This window comes from Chinchilla lanigera, unplaced genomic scaffold (genome assembly GCF_000276665.1).
Source record: "Chinchilla lanigera isolate Chin_1 unplaced genomic scaffold, ChiLan1.0 scaffold00003, whole genome shotgun sequence".
Classification (NCBI taxonomy): domain Eukaryota; kingdom Metazoa; phylum Chordata; class Mammalia; order Rodentia; family Chinchillidae; genus Chinchilla; species Chinchilla lanigera.
Genome location: NW_004955404.1, coordinates 2,984,783 through 3,005,349, shown reverse-complemented (window position 1 = coordinate 3,005,349; position 20,567 = coordinate 2,984,783). Strand labels below are relative to the sequence as shown.

The following is a 20,567-nucleotide window of genomic DNA, read 5'->3' as shown; positions in this document are numbered from 1 at the left end:
CATAATTGAAATTAACTCTTTTATAAGACTGGCAGGGGTGTGCGCACGTGTGTGTGTGTGTGTGTGTGTGTGTGTGTGTGTGTGTGTGTGAGAGAGAGTATGTGAGTGTGTCCTCACCAGCAGGTCCTGGAATTAGGGAGCCTTTGATGTGCTTCTTCTGGAAGTGGGTGATCACAAGAGGACGATCCCAGTGCACAGCAAACAACCTCCTTTGCATAGAAAGACTGAGGGCTACAGTTGGAAGGACGCGCTCTGTCCCTGGGGGTCTTGTGCACTTCCCGGCCCTTCTTTTCCCAATCATCTTGCAGATCAAGAGCAAGAAATCTCGGCACACCTCTAAACTGTAATTTTTATCCTCAATTATTAAACATTCTGAGGCCTAGATGCCATTAGTCTTTTCCCAAAGGAGCGCAAAAGGGAGATAATTCAGTCGCTCCTCCACTCAGAAAGGGAAATAGAGTGTTCAGTTTCAAGGGTGGAGATTTATTATGATTCTTCCTTAAGTGTTCCATCCCTCATTCCCTTGTTTGCTCCCTTCAAGCAGCTCTCATCCCCTGTCCCTCCCCCCACACACACACACTGAGGCTCGGAAAATGGACTTTTACCTGTTCTTTAACTGAGTGTTACGCTCAGCCAGAGAACAGGCTGATCGCGGCACTGGCTTTATTTGACATCCTCTCGACACTGGGAAGTCATCTCTTAAGCTCCGCAGCTCATCCTCCTGGAAGGAAAGGAGCGATTGTCATAGCGGTAGCACCGAATTGATAAGACGGCTCGATCAAATTTGCTTCTCACATCTTTCTATTTTAAGACAAATGATTTTAGATCAATAGATCGCTTGGCCTGAGTCTCTGTGATTCAGTGAAATGTAACAGTGCATTAGCGGCCGAGGTTTCTCCGCGTCCCTGGTGGAATTTGATTAATTACTTCTGGCCTTTTCGTCTTCATCCATTTGCCTCGTTTCCGATGATTTTTAAGATCTCCATTATCATTTAATCTTTGCTACATATAACTGTTTTTTCTTCTAAGAGCTATGAATAATTACTCATTGAAGAAAACAGTCAGTTGTCATTTTTCACAGACAAGTAACTTACTACACTACTTTAGTAGCTAAAACAAAGAAATAAAGAAGGAGAAAAAAGGCTAAGACGCATCAAAGCCGTGCAACCACACAACAGATACTGTAGCTGCATTTAAGGGAACAAGCTGTCGATTGTTAAAGTATCGACTCTTTGTGGTATAAAATAGTGTCCTTTTGTCCACGGTGAGGGGCATTGCATGGTAGACAGGAGCAGTGTGTGCCGGCCCCAAAGCCCGTGGACTTTGTGGGCCTTCGCTGTACCGGATGTATCAGGATCTATCATTATTCCCAAATGAAAGGATGCAGGTCTGACGTACAGACGGCCTTGTACACCGACGCCTCACAACAACTGTGGTTGCTTCCAGCGAGTTCCCCGTCTGCTCAGTTTACGGCAGCACTTCCGAAAGGCTTTGGGCCCGACTGCCGCCCTCCCTGCTGCGGGGCTGCCTGAAGTTGCAGCGCTACCTCTGCTCACGAACGCAGTTCTCGCCGCGATTCTGGTCGTAAACTGAACTGGACAAGAACCGAATCCCATTTCCCCGTAAGTTCAGCAGTGAACCTGAGCGTTGGATTTGATTCAGTTTTCGTCCAACTCAGTTTGCGGCCAGAACTGTGGGAAGAATCAAGTTCGTGAACCAGGCACCACTGTAACTTGTATGGATTCAGACTTAAGCTGCTGTTTTCACCTCTAAACTGGAATTTAGTAAAGTAGGTATTCTCCCTGTCTCTCTCACTGTCTCTCTCTCTCTCCTTTTTGTTACAGTTATTAAAAAAGAAAGGAACTTCTAGCTTTCTTCAAAGACTGGAACGGGGAGATCCAGGGACCATCGCAGCTCAGCTCAGGGTGAGTAACACTCTCAGATCCACGACTTGAGTGTGTTTCTGCGCACAGTGGGGCAGCGGGAGGGCCTGAGTGTGTTTGGCGCACATGGAGGACGGGGCGTGAGTGTGTTTCCACGCACATAGAGGGGGGCCGGAATGTGCGTCTGCGCACCATCGAGGGGGTTTCATAGAGTCCTGCCCCCCGCCCCTGACCGCCTGAGCACCCTCAGGAGAAGTGCACCCGCACAGCGCGTGGGCTCCGCGCACCGCCGAGCCGAGGGCCGCAGCTCCCCGTGTCCTCCGAGCTCCGGGCCGCCCGGCCAGCGTGGCGCGGCCGCAGCTCAGCGGCTCCTCCTCTCTCCGCAGAAGTCCCTGGCGGACCTCACCGGCAGGCTGCAGCGGTGCGCGCCCCACTTTGTGCACTGCATCAAGCCCAACAATGCGCAGCTGCCCGACGCCTTCGACCACTTCTACGTGTCCGCGCAGCTGCAGTACCTGGGGGTGCTGGAGCTGGTGAAGGTCTTCCGCCACGGCCACCCCGTCCGCCTCTCCTTCTCCGACTTCCTGTCCAGGTACCCCGCTGCCCGGGCCTTGCTGTGTCCCGGGGCTGCTGCTTTCGGGCGGCGTCGCGCCTTGCTGTGGTCCTCCTCCGAGGCTCCTGCGCACAGCGGCGAGCGCCGCCAGAACTTCCGTGGGCGGTTCTAAGTTCTACGGGAGAGAGGATGTTGGGGCGTTCTCATGCTCCGGTCAGCGCGTGATGCTTTTGAATTCACGGGGGAGGTGGGGCGGGGGAGACGCGGGGCAGAGGGCGGGAGGGGAAGAGAGGATCAAGATGCGGTACTGCAGGAAAGAAAAGTGGGTGTCGGTACTTCAGTACTGAATGTTTCGAGACAGCGTGAGAGTAATACAACGACCTCTTGCCTCTGCGTTGCACAAGGAGCTCAGAGCGGTGGCCCTGAGCTTCCAGGCGGTTATCAGTACGGCGGACTCCTGCTCGGTTTCCTCAGTCGCTGAGACGCTGCACGTGCATTTTCCGTTTCTTCTCTAAGGGCCGGCAGTGTAGTGGCTTTTCCGAGATACGTCCTCTAGGATCCCCTATCTTAGGGTAACACCACCTGTTGAGAAAACATCATGCTAGTTTTCTTTTCTTGAAGTGTATATACATTTTCTGGTGCTATCTGTCTGTCTGTCTGTCTGTCTGTCTATCTATCCACCAATGTCCCAAAGTGAGTATATTCATTATGTATTGCAAACATATACTAATATAATATTAAAACAACAAAAAGAAGGAAAGGAGGTAGATGATGGGAGGAAGGAAGGAAAGGAAGGAAAGGAAAGGAAAAGGAAAGGAAAAGAAAAAAGGAAGAGCTAGGCATCTTGGCATATACTTGGAATGCTAGCACTCTGGGAGGCTGAGGCAAGAAGGTCGAAGCCCAGCCTGAGAAAATTAGCATCTTAGGGAGACCCTGTCTCAAAACTGAAAAGATTAAAAGAGCTCGGATGGAAGTTAAAAGGGCTCAGGGGAAAGGTGCTGGCTTCCATCCCCAGTTCTAGAGGGAAGAGGAAGGAGGAGAAAGAGGAGGAGAAAGAGGAAGGAGGAGGAGGAAGAGGAGGAGGGAGAGGAAGGAGGAGGAGGAAGAGGAAGTCTCCCCCTGCCCTTGGCAGTTAACCATTCCCCCCAATCCAGCCCTCGCCCTCACCAACCGCATGCTGTCACTATGGATGTGTGACTTTTGGAACTTCTAAGACGTGGAATCAAGTAAAAATAATCAACAGAAAAGGTTTATGAAATCATGACATACAAGGTCTACATAACATTTATTATTTAAAAGAAGAATGTATGTATGAGGTTGTTTCCTCTTTCACAACTATGAACAAAATGTGGTTTAGGTCAGGGGTGAGCGCGCCCTCCTGGGTCAGGCCCCGCCACCCCCGGCTTCCCTAAAGTCTCTGGAACAGCAGCAGCAGCAGCAGCTCTTTACCTTTGGCTTGTGGCCATTTGCCCTGGAGCGGTAACAGGGACTGCAGCCATGGTGCAAAATCTATTATTCATTACTTGGCCCTTCGGAGAAGTCAGTCTGGTGACCTTTAGATAAATTCATCTCAAAAACACGTGGCACACCTTGAGCTGTGCCCTGGAGACGCTCAGGAAGGCCTCCTTCCCTCAGACCTGTGAGCCCCTCCGCACAATGGCCACATGGAGCCCCCGGCAGTCCCCCAAAGCAACATCAGCCTTCCAGGCTGTGCACCTGTTCACATGTATCTTCATGTCATCAGCACCCTTAGCTTGATTTTAACCCAGTGGATCAGGCACAAGAAGGAATGCATTTTAAAGAAATTAGTTAATGAGTACTAACTGGGTTTACAGATGCATACCAACGGCCACTGTTCCAGTCCAGGCACTTGGTGCCCTGGGGCTGGACACCCTCAGCTCGGGAAGTCCCAGGTCTGCAGACAGAGACAGGCGCGTTTCCAGCGACACTCTCTCGGAGCTATTAGTGACTGGATGGGTTCTGGGTGTCCCAGAAGCCCCACCAGGGGGCTGTTTGGAATTAGAGACAATTCTCGAGTGAAACTAGTGTTAATCTCAGGGAAAATGATAATAATGATGTTTGTAGGCATTTGAAAAATAAAGGGGGTGAACAAAAAGAAAACTAGAAAGTACTTTTTAGTCCTAAATAAACTAAGATAAAATTTTAAAATAATACTGCTGTAAAATAATATCAGTATTACAAGTGTAAAAGTTTGCGTTTATTCTACAGATGCACTATACAGCTTGGTGTGACAAACCAGTGACCTAAAAACAATTTTAAGCTTTTGCTGATGAATTCACTGTGAACTACTAATTGTAGAAGCTACTAAGTGAAACACCAACAAGAAAAACCCTAAAATTTCTAAATTAAAATACATGGTTCAGGACCGTGGAGATAATACGTAAGCTATGACTAAAGTTCAATGTTCAACATTCGTTTTTCCAGAAGAACATAGTAGCATTTGCACATTGTACATTTTGGTAAATTTTCCAAAGATAAACCAAAGAAAATAAACATCATTCTGGGTTTGCGGGAGCTGTGCATTGTATAGGGCTGAGAGAATATCTTCACAAAACAGAAGACGTATCCCGCCTCATGGGAAGCAGACAGATTTATCCTACAGAGCACGCGTCTCAGATAGGCAAGATATTTGTTTTTAAAATCTTAAAAGATGCTTATAGATGAGGTAATGGACACTGTATCTCTTTCTTTGAGGGAATTACGGCAAAGTTTGGTGTTACATGGGAATAAGTTATGTGTTTGAGATGGGGCTGGACTTTTAACTCACTGTGTGGCCCATGTTGGCCTTTAATTTGTAATCTTCCTGCCTCAGCCTCCCAGATTGCTGAGATTACAGGTGTGCACCACCATATCCAATTGTGGGTTTTTATTTTATTTTGCTTGTTTTGTTCTTTTTGGATAGGAGTTGGGACCATATGACACTGATTATTATACACTAAGGGTTCTTCCTTTGGTTTTTCTTCTCTGGGTGGATCCATTCATTGTCTTCAGGGGTGTCTACTTGCTAATGAATGTATATTTAGGGTTTGCTTATTAAAGGTCAGCCCTCCCACCGCATTAAATACAAGTGGTTTTGGGGTTAATGAGTTTTAAACCTGCCCCTATGTAAGGGTAAAAAATAGGAGAGTTCTAGACTCCCTGAGGGCTTTCTGAACGGGAATCAAGATGCGGTGTGATTCAAAGGCCTTCGTGCAATTCGGGAAACGAGCTCATCCGACAGCAGCGAGGGTCCCAGGTGTCATGGGCAGCGATCAGTTGTGAGGTGGTCAGTGGGGCCAACTCCCACCCCAAGCACCGTCTGGAACAACAACTCTTAACACTGTGCGTTTCAGAATCCCCGGAGAGCTGTTAAAAGGGCTTCCTGGGTGTGACACCCTCACACACAGGAGGTGGAGGTGAGGCCTATGCATCGGCATTTCTAACACGCTTCCCTGCAATGCTGAAGCTCCCAGCAAGTGGACAACGCTTTGGGAATCTTGGCATGGTCGCTTGGGAAACAAAGTTTTTGCTGTGTTCTGTTTCTCCCCAGCCAAATACTGAACGAATGCCAAGGCCTCAACAACCGAAGCGAGTGCGTGGGGGATGTGAAATCCTGGGCCACCTCAGTTGACTGAATCCAGATATGCAAATTTGCCATGATTCCTAAGTGACCTTTCTGTACTTGCAGTTTCAGAAGCACAGCTAATGAATTCCTGTACTGGATATGAAATAGGATCTGTCTCTCTTTAGCAGCAATAAAAAGGTGCATTTTCTTCTGTTGATTTTATGAGAGTGTCTTGGATCGTGGCATCAAGCTATGCATTAAAGGTCCTCGGTGGGTGACTAGTTAGTGCAGCCCTTGGTACCACATGGGTCTTCCTAGCTAGGGAAGGCAACAGGGGCAGGGGACGGAAATCTTCCACCGCCACAAGACAGGGCAGGGATCATGGCTGTGTGTGTGTGTGTAATGTTATTTATCATAATGATTAGAAAATCATTGATCATTGCCTTTTGCACTGGCATATCCACTCCATCAGGACTAATCTGAATTAAGTGGTATATGCAGTTACTATCTTTTGAGAGTAAGTGCAGATTTTGTCCACACACATCTCTTAATAGACTGGATTCATGCGGGCAAGGGCAAACCTTACTTCATCACAAGGCTTGTGCATTGTTGGTGTTCAGTAAATATCCTCAGAAGGAGCAGGCACTGGAGATTAATTGCTGTTCAATTTTAATTCTATTTCTGCAGAGACAAGTTTTTAAAAGCATATTGGCTTTAAAAAAAAAAAAAAAAGAGTAGTGGGTATGGGAAAGGCTACCTTTGAGGAAATCTTCGTGTTTCCTTCCGCAGACCGTTAGTTAAAAGGGGAGGTGATTTCCTCGTATCTTGATTGCAGTGGCAGATGCATAGTAAAAGGATTACTGACTTGCTGCAGTGCGGTGGCCGTCGGGGGATCTACTTCTGTAGCACTGGAATAAATGCATTCAGCACCCTGTTCCAGGACGGCATGTCATGGTTCAGTATCTCTCCAGTACTTTGCAGTGCCCCCAGCAGGGAAGCATTGTTACAGGGCTAAAGCTTAGAGGTGGAAGGAATGGAAATTGTTCCAGTAACAGAACCTGGCATCCCTGGGCACGGCATACTTCCTCATATTCCACTGCCTAAAACTCTACCACCTTGTCTTAACTGTGAGAGAATAGAAATTTGTCAGACAGATGACTCCAAGTATGCAAAAAAGGAATGTGGTTACTGCAAACATTTTGGATATAAGAAAAAGAGAGGGAGAGCCCAGCTTTGTGGTTTGGAAGTAAACAACTTCCTATCTGAACAGCTTTTAGTCTTTCTGGAGTCCAGCATGACTACAGAGTGACAGACGCACCTAGTCTCCCTCCTGGGAGTCTGAGCGCTATGGTGCTGACTTCATGGCCTTTCTTGAGACCCATCGTCCAGATCCACCCAGTTGCCGCTGGGTGATTTGCCTTCCTGGAGAGTAATCGCTTTTCTGGAGAAATTCCTCTTCTGACGCCCTGGGCAGGGAACCGGCTGGTTCTCAGAGTGTGCTCCATGGGGGAGTCTGTGTTTGGGGTGGGCAGAAGAGACGGGCAGACCTCACAGCAAGAAAAGAGATGGCCCAGGAGCGAGCAAGGGGTGCAGGTGCTGGGGCGTGACTGCTCTCCTGGCTGTAGATGGAGTCGCGTCTCCCGGATTCCCACGCTGACGCCTCAACTCTCTGTGCATGTACTGGAGACGTGGCCAGTGGCGTGGTTCAGCTTAGATGAGGCCCAGAGAGTGCATCCCTGACCTGCCAGACTCTGGTCCTTGTGAGAAAGACCCGGAAGGCTGGTGTCCTCTTCCTCTCTCCTTTCTCTCTCTGTCTCCTCCTGTCACAGGAAGACACAACAATCATGTGGCAGCCCCCTGCAAGCCAGGGAGAGATCTTCCCCAAAACGTGACTCACAGTACTTCAATCCTGCACGCAAAGGGAGCGTGAATCCATTGAAGCTGGGGTGTGCCTGGCTCGGCACACTGTCCCCATGCCACGCCGGGCAGACTCACGGCCCACGAGCCCAGACCTCTTCCGTGGGAAGAAGCAGCTGCTGGTGCCAAGGCCAGAGACACGCTGCCGTGTCCTAAGGAGGGAGGACACGGGGGCGCTCGGAACCATGGGGGCCTCCCTCAGCCGTGCTCAGGCACACAGGCGCTGCTGTTTCCATCGCTCCCGTAAGCGTAGTTACTCAGTGTGTTGGATAATACGGTGCCATCGTGGGTTTTTCCCAAATTATAAGATCGAAGGAAAGAAGCATATGAGGACATGCTGGAAAGATGGTTTGGAGAGGTCCCTGAAGGACATGTGTTATGTGGCTCAGACATCCGTCTCTAAGCTTCTTTTATACCCTGTGTGCTTACAGGGCTATGATTCATACTTTGTGCCAAGGGACCAACCCAGGACTGCGCCAGATTTTAGCTATAAGTCCCCTGCCCTCCCCGCCTCCCTCCTCTCCCAATCCCCTGTTCTTCCAGGAGGAGAGGGACACCTCTGGAGCCTACTGTCAACCCTGGGCAGGAAGCTCCTCCCATGAGGTTGTTGTGAGGACCTCACTGAGGGGAGCGGTCTGCCATTCAGTGGCATGCACATATTTGGAAGGGGCAGGAGGACTTGTCTGGGAACACACCAGGGTGCTCGGTGTCATGCTTGACCCAAGAGGATCCCTGAGCTGTGGTTTTGTTGCTGCTGGGTAAGTCCTGCTTAGAAATCACCTCACCCATGTCTCTTGCTAATGACGCAGCTGTCGCTGGAAGGCCACAGAACACGGCCAGGGTATTAACTTGGATGTGGGGACAGACTGGGCCAAAGTCACACTCCAGTTTATTGCGTTAAAGCTGGCAGGCAGCGGTTCAGCACACACACAGCCTGTGCTGCAGTCTCCCAAAACTCACCTGTTGAAGATGCCGGCTGCTGTCAATACATCTTTAAAAGAAATGGGAATTTACAACTTCAGGAAATGCTAAATCTTTTAAAAGTTTTACTTGGCAAAGAATCCGTTTTCTCCAGGGTTTGGCCAAGTCTAACCTGTCTTTCTGCTGAGGGTTCTGCGGGGCTGGATGGCGATGTAAGGTTTAATGACCCTGGGAAGGAGACCTGTAACTTTTCAAGGAAATATAACATGAGAGAGTGAAGCTTATGGCACAGGTTCTAGGAGTCATTTCAACTTCAGCATAATTAAGTGTGTCTTTATTTGGGGTGTGTTTCGCTGCTAGTGGAGTGTGGGTCATAAGTTCCCCCATAATCTACTCCAAGGATCTGCACGGTTTTTTCTATGCAGGACAAACAGGAAGTGTCGCAACCCGGGAGGTGGAGTGGTCTGCACAGGGGCCCTGCTTGGCACACACGCATGAGGATTGAGTGGTGAGATGGGCAGGAGGCTATGGCCCCGTTCACCACCTCCCTGACAGATTCAAGGAGGAAATCCCTCAGAACAGGGGGTGGAGAGCAACCGGTTCCTTTGATGCTCGCTTGTATAATCTCCTCAGATCCTCCTTTTTATTCTCCCAGTGGTCTCTCACCACGCCGCTAACTCATTCCTCGCTTACGCCTTCACTCTATATTCATTCACTCTGACTTTACGGAATCACAAAGTCAGTGATCCTTAGAGGTGCCACCAGCTGTGCATCGCGGGCGTCATCTCCGGGTCCTGCCGGGTACCCTCGGTGGGTCAGCCCTGGACTCTGCGTCCGTGATCTTACTCTGTGCAAGAATGCTGTAAGGTAACCCCTGTCCTTATGCAGAAGTTATAGGTAATTAACAGTGGCCACATCTCTAATTTTGCCCCTGAGAAGACCATCAGTGGCCCTGGGCTGAGTTCTTCCTGTAGTCTCAGTTCACTCCCATCACACTTTTGCAGCTTCTGTTAGCACCTGTGTTCCTCCCTTCCAACAGGGAGAACGACCCTCCGAGAGGCTGTGGCTGTCCGAAGCCTGCCGCCTCGCGCCGAGGGGCTCCTGACTGCGGACTGGCACTCACATCTGTCCCTGCTGCAGGGACATGCTGTTTCTCCGTGTTTGGGTGTCACCAGGACCCACGGGCAACAGCACGCATGTTCCCTGCTGTCTCCATTGTCTGTGCTCTGTTGGCTGCTCAACTCCAGAGATTTGCTGAGGTCATGGGCTGCAGCCCACCCTGCGCCCTCACCTGCCTCCTCCCCGGACACTAGGATGCGGTGAGGCTGGCTCAGTCCTGAACTTGGAAAAATCAGCTCCAAAACGAGAAAGGAAAGTGGTGCTTAGGAACGGAGAACTGCGCCTTCTCACACAAAATATGTGAAAATAAAACATCTTTAATAACTTTCCAATAACCTTGGGAACAAACACCGCAAACTAACCAGCTCGAGTTATTTAAAATAAATGCACAACCCCAGGAGCGAGCATTCGGTGGGAGGCGGATGGGATGCATGATTATTTCTGTTCCAGGAAAGCGGGCAGGAAACTCGGCGACGCAAAGTCAGTATTTTGACAGGCACCTTGTACTTTAACACAGCCCCAAGGGCCCAGAATCCCGAACCTTGAGCTGGAGAAGTAGAAGAAAACAAGTGTGTCTTGGGAAACACTCTGTTCACAAGCAGCCGAGACTGTTGCTTCCTCTCCCGCCAGTCTTGGGTTTGATGAATTGACCCTGTCGTCCGCCCTTAGAGCTGGGGACAGCCCTTGTCCCGCACAGGCTCCGCCCCTAGGGGACACTGGAAATGAAGAGTAAGGGTCTTCCTGAGCCCTGGGCAGCTCTTTGGGACCCATCCAGGGAGCCCCTGGACGCCTGGCGAGTGCTGTGCCCCGAGGGCTCCTCACTGTCAGAACACCCCTTGCCCACCTCTAGGAGCACAGCCTCCTGGCTGCTCCAGGGGCCAGTGATGAATCCTGTGCATTTTGCATCCACAAATCCTGAAGAGGCCACCAGTGGTCCCTTTCTCCGTCTCAGATCATGCCATGTTGAGGCTGTAAATGCATGCAGTCTCCCATCCCAAATCTTGTCCGGAATAGTTCATCAGGGATTCTGCAACCAGAATAGATGATGAAAATGTTAAAACAAAAGGAGCAATTCTAATAATAAAATCCAGTAGCCCAGACAGTCCCCATATTTGACTATAAATCTTCTTCCTTTATTAAGTATGCAGCAAGAAATGAAAGTTCAGAGATTAATATCCCTTGTAAATTAAAACCCAGAGATGCTAAGTTGCAAAGGAATTGAAGTCCTGGATTTGATGATCTTGCCTTTCGAGTTAAAAGTGCAAAGTTCCATCTGCATGGGTTGAAGTCCTGTTTCCAGTCATCCTATCCATGTTCTTACTTCGCTCTGTTTTAATTTAAAATGTTCTAGATGTCTGGGGCCAGCGTTATGGTCTGAGCTCTGGCCCATTGCATTATGGCATCCACCTGCTCAGGCTGCCAAATCCGAATCCTGCAGACCGAGGGTGCCCAGCAGGTGACTCTTCCCAGCGTTGTGGAGGCTGGAAGTTGGAGACCAAGGTACCAGCAAGCCTGGTGTGGACTCTCACCTCAGGCTGTGCATAGCCACCTTCTCACCATATCTTCCCAGCCCGTTTCCCGGGTGCTGGGGCTGAGGGCGGGAGAGGCAGGCAGGGGAGGCCTAGCTCTCTGAAGCCTCTTCTTACAAAGATGCTAACGCCACTGGATTGGAGCCCCCGCTATGGCTTCTTTTAACCTTATTCCTCTCAGAGGCTGCATATCCAAATAACCTTGGGAATTGGGGTTCCGCGTGTGCATTTCAGGAGAACAGCGCTCTCGTCCATAGCCAACACCTCAGTGGGTGGGGTTGATTCGGGGTCTCCTGTGCTGTGTGACCCCAGTGCCAAGGCTCTTGAAGGCCGATACACAGTAGAGGCGGTTACTGGGACACTAACCTCTAACCCACAGAATTTAGAGATCTATCCTTCATCTCTAGAGCAGCATATTACAGGACGCATTATCCCCACATACTTTATGTTTATACTAATATCTAACAGTGCTGAGGATTAGGCTGAACACATAGAATGCTGACCAACAGGCAGTGCTTTAGAGTGAAAGGGGAATAGTGATAACTGTGACCAGAATACCTGTGTATGCGGTATGATCCAAAAATACAGTGGATGTTTAAAATGTTCAAATTCATTATAGTGAAAGACATACTGCTAATAATCCCCCTCAAAACTCCCCCTTGCTTCACACTCACCCTGTCACTCTAGTGCTGTCCTGAAGCAGTGTCTTTCGTTGCACTGGCCCCACTGGCTCAGTGTCCATTTTAACTTTGGGGAAGAGCCAGGAGCCTCATGGTGCCAGATCTGGTGACTAAGGCGGATGAAGACACAGTGTCGTGTTTTTAGGAGCTGCCTTTCTGCTGGGTGGCGGTTGGCAGCAGCAGTCATCATATGTTTGACCACATCTCATCAAGACCTCGGTCTCTGGGTGCACATAGTGTCATCCTAATGCTCTTTGCCCTCCACGATCTTATAAGTCTGCACATTTCTCTGTAAGAGTCTTTGTGCTGCTGTCCACAGCCATCCACCTCCTGGCAAAGAAAGGTCTGCTCTATCCCCATATAGGGCACATAGTGGTGGCCAGCAAGTATTTTTGGAATGAACTAAGACACAAATAACTAATATTTTGGTTCCCATATAGTTGCATAGCTAAGCTCTATATTTTGTGTCTGAGACATGATATTTACAAATATCCCATACCAGCTGTGTGAAGGAGTGAAAATAGTTATCATTATTTTAGCAGCCTAAAATGTTTGGTGTAATTATGCCTAAACCTTTCCACTTAGGGTCACTGATTAGACCGTGTGACACAGTGACTGTGGGTTTCATCTCTGCAAAGATAAATACAGTCATATTGTCACTCCAAGAGCACTCCGAGACATTCTCTGAGATTTCTCACCTTCCAGTAACTACATAACAATGCATGGATCAGTATTAGTACTTCTATTTTATACTGAAATAAGCTGTATGGTACCTTTCTCCCTTAGGTTATTGAAATGCTTAGTTAGCTAAAGGGATTCTTTATAATATTGTGAAGGAGGAACATCAGTTCTTGAAGCAGAAATTCTTAAAGGCACAACTCGTGGGCTCACAATAGACACTACCCTAGTGGTCAGTGTAAAGGCAAGCTGGCTTAACAGGAAATTCACTGTTCGAGCTGACTGGTTCACGGCATCTCCACAAGTCCAGCGCATTCTGCATCACACAGTCCGAACCTCTGAAACTTAAAACCTTACTTTGTTGTCAACTTAATTAGTAAATATTTATATCAGGGAAACACATCCATGGTTAGCAGTATTGAGTTTTGGAATAACAGCACTTAGTTTTCTTCACTAGATATCCATAGAGGAAAAAAAAAATCATTTGCTAAAAAATAAAAATGGCAATGACAACATATTTTAATAATCTTACAAATATCTCCCCATTTATGGCTAAAATACATAGTTTTGTATAGGTCCTTGTACTAGTCACATGCCCATTGCTACAACCAAATCCTTGACACCTGCAAAATAAGGAGAAATGTATTCTTTTCCTTTTACTTATTTATTTTCACTTTATCTTTATTAGCCCATGTCTACAGTGCACAGTGACTGGATTCTTTGGGAGGGGGGTTGGTGCACGTGCATGGTACATCTGCATTCCTTCCTTCATCCCCATTCCCTCCCCTCCATCCTGGGAGCCCCTTTTCATAGGCAAAAGGTCTAGCTGTGTTCCTATAATCTATTTTTTTGCTCTTTAAATTACTTCTACATTAGATTTCTCATATAAGAGAAACTATGTAGTATTTCACCTCTGTGTCTGATTTATTTCACTTTTCACTGTGGTCTTAAGGTGTATCTTTTTTTCCTACAAGTGACTCGCATTTGTCTTTTGTGGCTGAGTAGTAGATCATTGTGTGTAAACATCACACTTTCTTTATCCATTCATCTGTTGATGGACATAGAGACTACTTCCAAGATTTAGCTGTTATGAGTTGTGCTGCTATAAACATGATTATGTGTGGATCACTGTAACATGATGCTTCTAACGCTTTCGGGCAGATTCCCGGAACGGGAATAGCTGTGACAAATGGAATTTCTATTTTTAGCATTTGGAGGAATCTCAATGGTGATTTCTGTAGTGGCTGTGTGGGTCACAACCCTGACAACAATGTTCAAGGATTCTTTTTTTTTAACACACAGTTGTCAGAGGGTTCAGTCCATGGTTTCTGGCTCCAAGGAAGAAACAGCATGGTGGAAAGGAGTGATAGTGGAAAGTACCTCGCCCCAAGGCAGCAAGAAAGTAATGAGAGAAGGGAGGAGTCCAGAAAAAGAATATATCCTTCCAGATGACACCCCCCAGAGGCCTGTCCTCGTAATAGCACATTCAGCCATGAACTCATCCATTAATCTGCCAATAAGCATGATGCCCCACGATCCAGTCACCTGCCTGAAGTCCCACCTCCAAACACAGTGTCCTCCTTTGGGAGGACATTTTTGATGTAAACTACACCTCGACTACTCAGTTCACATCTGTCCAAAATTGGATAACTTAAGTTATGCGGGAAGCTCCAGTATATTCAAAGCAGTAATACAGAAGGATGAATGCATTTGACCGACCTGAGAGTCATCAAAGTAGATAGTGAAGGAAGGAACAGGAAAATTCCAGCAAGGGTGTGAGCAGGCTCCACAGTGAATGCTACAGGCGGGGCAGTGTGACTTTCTTCCCCCTCCAGTCTGCATGACGGTAAAATGAGAGTCCTAATCAAAATAGGAATGCCAAGCGTGACATCCATCAACCTCATGAACTGTCTATTTTGAAGGAACTTGTGTCTGTCTCCAGAAGGCTAGGAAATGAAAGCAGTCATTTACACATTAGAGTAAATAAAGTCATGATGACTTAACTATATGATAAAAAAGAGAGCTAAGGAAACCTACACATTTTTCATTAATGTTGACCTATATTTCTTCTCAAGTTTGACTCCATAGAAGAGACTTCTAAAAAACTGTCACTGCACAGGCTACTAAAAAAATCTGCTGATCCGATACTGTATTTGGAGGCAGGTATATATATACATATAGGATAATCCATTTTCTATGTCCGCCACAGTCCCTTGTGAAGACCAACATCAGTGCCTTAATCACCATGCACACATGAACCAAGGAGTTCAAAACTTCAGTGTGTGATGTCAGTCCTCTGTGCCCCATGGTTTTCTTTGCATTTTCCTAATCACTCGTGATACTGCCCATCTGACCATGGGCTCCCCCCACCTCCCCATATCTTCTATGGTGAACTTTTCCTTCAGATGTCTCACCTAATACTGCATTGTGCTGGTTGGAGTTCTTTAGATATTTTTAAGACACATATGCATTACTCACTTAGTTAGCAAATATCTCCTCCAGGATGGTATCCTGTCTTCTATATTATTGAAATGATTGTGTAGAATTAGCGTTAACTCTTCCTTTTTTTTTGGAATCATCAGTCAAACTCAGGACCTCACGCTTGCCATGCAGCTGCCACGCCACTGAGCTATATGGCCGGTCCTAGCTCTTCTTAAATGTTTGGTAGAATTTGCAAGTGAAACTAACCCGCTATGGAGATGTCCTGTTGGGGAGGGATTAAGATATGAGTTTAATTTGTTCAGGAGTGCTAGGGAGTTTTAGCTTGTCTGTTTCATCTTGGCAGTGTTTCAGGAGGTTATGGGTTTTGAGGAGCTGGCCTATTTCCTTGAACTGTCTGGAATGGTCTCTTATCACCCTGTAGATGTCTGTAGGTGGGTAATGATATCCTGTCTTTAACTCCTGCTACTGGTAAATGTGTCGTCTGTCTTCGTCTCTTTGCCAGAGTTTTTATAAATGTATTTACAGTAAATGCTACAGTTTTTATATATGTATTTACTCAAAGATATAGTTTTAAACTGGATGTGGTGGTGGATGCCTGCAATCCCAGCACTCAGGAGGCTGAGGCAGGAGGATCATTGGGAGTTTGAGGCCAGCCTCAGCTACAAAGGAAGCTCAAGGCCAGCCTGAACTGCATAGCAAGACCTTGTCTCAAAAAGACTAAAAAAAAAAGGAGAAAAAAAGAAACAGTTTTTGATGCTTTCTCTTTTGTTTGTTTGAACAAGTGTTTTCATCAAAATCATTGAGTTCCTCTTACGTTATTACTTTCTTTCTTGCTTTTAGTTTATGTAGCTCTGCTTTTTCCAGTTTTTAAGGTGAAGTTTAGCTTTGCAGCATAAAGTCTTTGATTTATTCCAATGCAAAGATTTAATGTAAGTTTCCCTCATCTTGGTTACACAGCAGAGTTGTTGGTGAGTTCACCATTTCCCCCGAATGTCCCGTGACCCAAATCCCTGGTGGCTGTGATCTCAAAAGTGGGCATCTGTGCAGATGGAAAGACTCCTGGAGAAGTGTATGCGTCAGGCCCTTGGTTGGTCTGGGAAGCCCCACACTCCAAGTGTGTGGGGAGCTGTTTGCTGGTCCTCTGTGACCTGCGTGCCCCTCAGTCCCGCTGCAGAAGGCTCAGGGCTGCCTCACGCTTGGGGGCGGAACGTTTCACTGGGCAGTGCCCTGCTGGTTCCAGAGGGCAGGTCCTGAGGCTGTTTCCTCTTTTGGTCAGCCCGTGACACCTGCAGAGACCGGCAGGGAGGGGCCCAGTGGAGAGGAGGATGTGGAGTGCCAGACTTTTGGCTGTAGGACAGAAAGAGAAGACCTAGAAGCAAAACCAGTTGTCACATCTTTTTCAAATAATCTGATAAGCTCACCTCTAAACTACAGATGCATGCGTCTTATGTAGCTCATGTTCATTTGTTTAGCTTTAGCTTACTTGTTTTTATAGACTGTGGTTTAGAGTAGCTACAGGTTCCTAGCAAAACTGAGCTACATGATAGAGAGATTTCCCCTAGACCTCGTGCCCCACACAGCCCCAGTGAGAGTGGTGGATCTGCACAGCCTGGGAGTCTGTGTGTGCTCATCACAGCCTCGGGTCCCTGTTTCCATTGGGGTCACTCTTGTTGTTCTGAAAGACATTTTTATGAAATAATTAAGGTCGAGATCATTTTCTTCTAGTATTTTCAAGGTGTTGCTCCTCTCTCTTGCACTTTTTCCCAGTAGAAATTGGCTGTCGTCCTTAACTTTGCTCTTCTATACGCAATGCACCTATTAGTTCTACACATGTAAGGTGTTTCCCCCTTTTTTTTTTTTTTTTACAACTTTTGAGTAACTTGTACTTTGAGGCAGTTCCCTTCCTGTTCCTTTTGCTTGGCTTTATCCAGCTTCTTGGATCTTTGCTTCACAGCTTTTGTCAAGTTTAGAGAAATTTAAACCATAATACTTTTTCTTTCCCCCATTGTATCATTTCTCCTTTAGAAATTAGTGTCACTTGTGATAGACACTGGAAGTTGCCCCATAATTTACCAACCCTCTGTCCATTAATCTTTAGAATTTTTGTCTGTTTCCCTTTGCTCACCTTAGGTAGTTTCTATTGTTGTTGTTGGATACACTGGTCATTTCTTCTGCATAGTCTGATCTTGAGTCCAACCTGTTCTATTTTTCATGTTGTTGTTGTTTCCATTATTATATAGCTGTCATTTCTGCAAGCTCAACTGGGATCTTCTAAAATTTCCTCATGTCTTTATTTCTCTCCACCTATCTACTAATGTAGTAATTTCATCGTTTGTGTTGCTTCTTGGTCAATGTGAATTGATTATCTTTCCTTCTATTATAGGTGGTATTTTTCTGCTTCCTTGCACACCAGTTAATTTTTTATTACCTGTCAGACATTATGGGGACTTTTTCAAGTTGGAAATGTTCTTGTATTTCTATAAGTGGTGTAAGCTTGACTATCGATGAAACCAGAGTAATTTCCAACTAGGATTAATTATCTCATACTACAAATGCAAGATGATTGGGCTTTCTAAGCGATAGGCATACATTAGCGAGTTTGCGCTCTGGCAAATAGGAACAGCACTGCTCCTGGTCTTGGCCCTGGAGGTGGCACCCTCTAGCTCATTCAGATGACACTTTTCTGGGAATTAGGTAGTTTCTTTACTTGTGTGCTGCTCTGCATGTTCAGCTCCAGGCAGAGTGTGCTTCTGAGGATCTGTGATCTCTGTGACCCTCTCTTCTCTCTGATTCTCTGCCCCAGAAACTCTAGCTTCCTTGGAACCCCCTACCTCACAGTTCCACCCTGCCAGCTCAGGGAAGTCATCAGGTCTCCCTGGCTTCCTCTCTCTGTGCTGAGACCTGGACAAGCACCCCATGAAGCAAGCAAGGTTTGGGCTCATCTCTTGTCTGTCTCTCAAGGTGCTTTTTTCTGGTTTCCAATGTCCTGAGAACCCCTGCTTCACATCGATTGTTTACTTTGCTACTGAGAGTAGAGGGCAAGGCCGATCGCCATCGCTCCCTCTCGGTGGCATTTATTTCCTACTACATGGGTGTTTCATCCATTAAATTCTTCATGGCTAACTTGTAAGCGCCTGCAGTCTATTCTTGGAATGGAAAACTTCCCACAGTAATGGTGTTGTTTGAACATTTGCGTTTCAAGGTAATTTTTGCTAGTGTGGGTAATGGTACACTTTTCTGCTTTGATTATTCAGATGATGTATACCAACTTTTCCTAAACAGATTTATATCTCTGGATAAAATTAACATGGAGCAGCTGGTATTTTATAACATGATGATGCTAGACATGAGGTTTGGATAGGAAGTGGGGGCGAATACTATATTTGTTTGAATGTGCATGGACTTTAATTAAGTTAAAATTAAGCATACTAGAAATTGTCCAGGAAGCTGATGACTTTCAGCTTATTCTTAGAGAAATATGGGTTGGGGGCTTCTATCACCAAATGGTCAAAAAATACATCTTTATACACAAACACTGTACACAGAATTCTGAGCATTCTGTCTCTCCACCCAAGTTCCCCCCGAAGAGTGTTTAGGCTTCAGATAAAGTGCAGCCTGCTTTGACTGCAGTGGAGCTTGGAGTTAACAGATCACCATGGTGTGCACTAGATCTTGTAAACTTATTCCTGCTGTCCTAATTGAAAATTTCTCTTTTTTGTCCAATTCCAGCCCCCACACCACTGGCTCCACTAAGTGCCATTCTATTCTCTGCTTCTATGAGTTTGACTTTTTAGATTCCACATGTAAATGAGACATACTGTATTTACCTTTCAGTGCCTGGCTCATTTCCCTGCACATGGCATCCTCTGGGTATTCATGTTGGTGGAAATGACAGGGTTTCATTCTTCTGAAAGGTTGAATCCAGTGTGTACAGTTACTGAGTTTTACCCATGCGTCCACTGATAGGTGCTTCGGTAACTTCTGTTTCTTGGCTGTAGCACCGTGGGAGTTCAGCTATCTCTTCAACATACTTATTTTACTTCCTGTGTATACATTATATACTCAGTATGGGATCACTGGGACGTAGGACAATTCTAATTTTTTCCTTCCTTATTAACTCAGTACTTTGTGAATATTTTCAGCATGCCTACTTCTGCTTGATAATCTGAGGATACAAGTATGGAATGAATGAAATATTCCTTCCTCTAAAGCCAGGGAAAATAGAAAAAGACAGTATGGAAGTAGAAGGGCATGCAGAAGGGCATGGGGAACAACCTGGTGAGTTTGCAGGGGGAGGATCCCTAAGATTTCCTGGACTGTGTGACACTGTGTTGCCTTAAAGTTCACGTAAAGCCGCCCACAAGAGAAATCCAGCATGGGGTGCACAGTCACTTACACAAGCACAGGAGTGAGCAGCATGGGAACCCCATGGATTTCCACTTGGCGGCAGTGTTAGATGCTGATGATCAGGGATATGTTCAACAGGAGCCCCCAGCAAGGCCCAGCTGTGCTCAGCAATTGGGACTGGGCTAAAGGCCTGGAGCTATGGGGGGTTCCCACGAAATACGTGGAAATTAGCTAAGGCACATGTGCCAAGGAGACTGTTGATTCCAGTCTTCAGGAGAGAAGAGCTTGGGGCTCTCAGAAGAGTATTTGGCTGAGATGAGGAAAAGGACCTAGGCATAGAGATTACTAGTGTGCCAGATGATCCGGGCGTGGTGATGAACCATCCTGAACAGACTCCTGGGCTCCAGGGAGGGTGGTGGACAGAATGCAGACCCCTAGAGGAGGATGAAGTGCTACGCTGTGTGCCCTTGCAGTGGGCTGGGGAGATCCAAATTGTGCTGCTCAGGGAGGAGTCCAGCATAGCTGTGTGAAGGAGAAGAAAGTGATAGTGTGCTACACACATCATTAAGTCATGTGTTTATGGATGGTAGCTGTAGCCGTGAGTATGCCTGAGATCACTGAGGAGAGATATTCTGGGAGTGCAAGGAAGCAAGAGCAGAGACCTGTGGTAGGAGGGCAGAGGAAGTATATCCATGAGGGAGCCTGGAGCTTGTGAGGCAGGTAGGGGCAAAGGTAACCAGGGGACCAGGGGGAAGACTTTCAGTGCAGGAGCAGTCAGTGGTTTTATAGGCTACAGAAAGATCAAGTTATATGGTAACAAAAATATGTGACAGGAGACCCAGAAATGTAGTTATTAGCTTCCGTTATAAAGTGTTGTTAGCTCTCTTGACCTGAGATGTTTTGATAAGGGGGTGTGCGTGGGAAGAGTAGCGG

At 46.8% G+C, this 20,567-nt stretch overlaps 1 protein-coding gene across 1 annotated transcript in view; it reads left to right on the top strand.

Annotated features, from left to right (window-relative positions):
- LOC102016228 (unconventional myosin-XVI) overlaps window positions 1-20,567 on the top strand; it is a gene marked incomplete at its 3' end in the record, with an annotated part of 353,926 nt that overhangs the window by 291,290 nt on the left and 42,069 nt on the right. Inside the window, 2 exon segments of the mRNA XM_013515827.1 lie at window positions 1,845-1,925; window positions 2,270-2,475. Of these exon segments, the coding sequence (XP_013371281.1) occupies window positions 1,845-1,925; window positions 2,270-2,475 (287 nt within the window).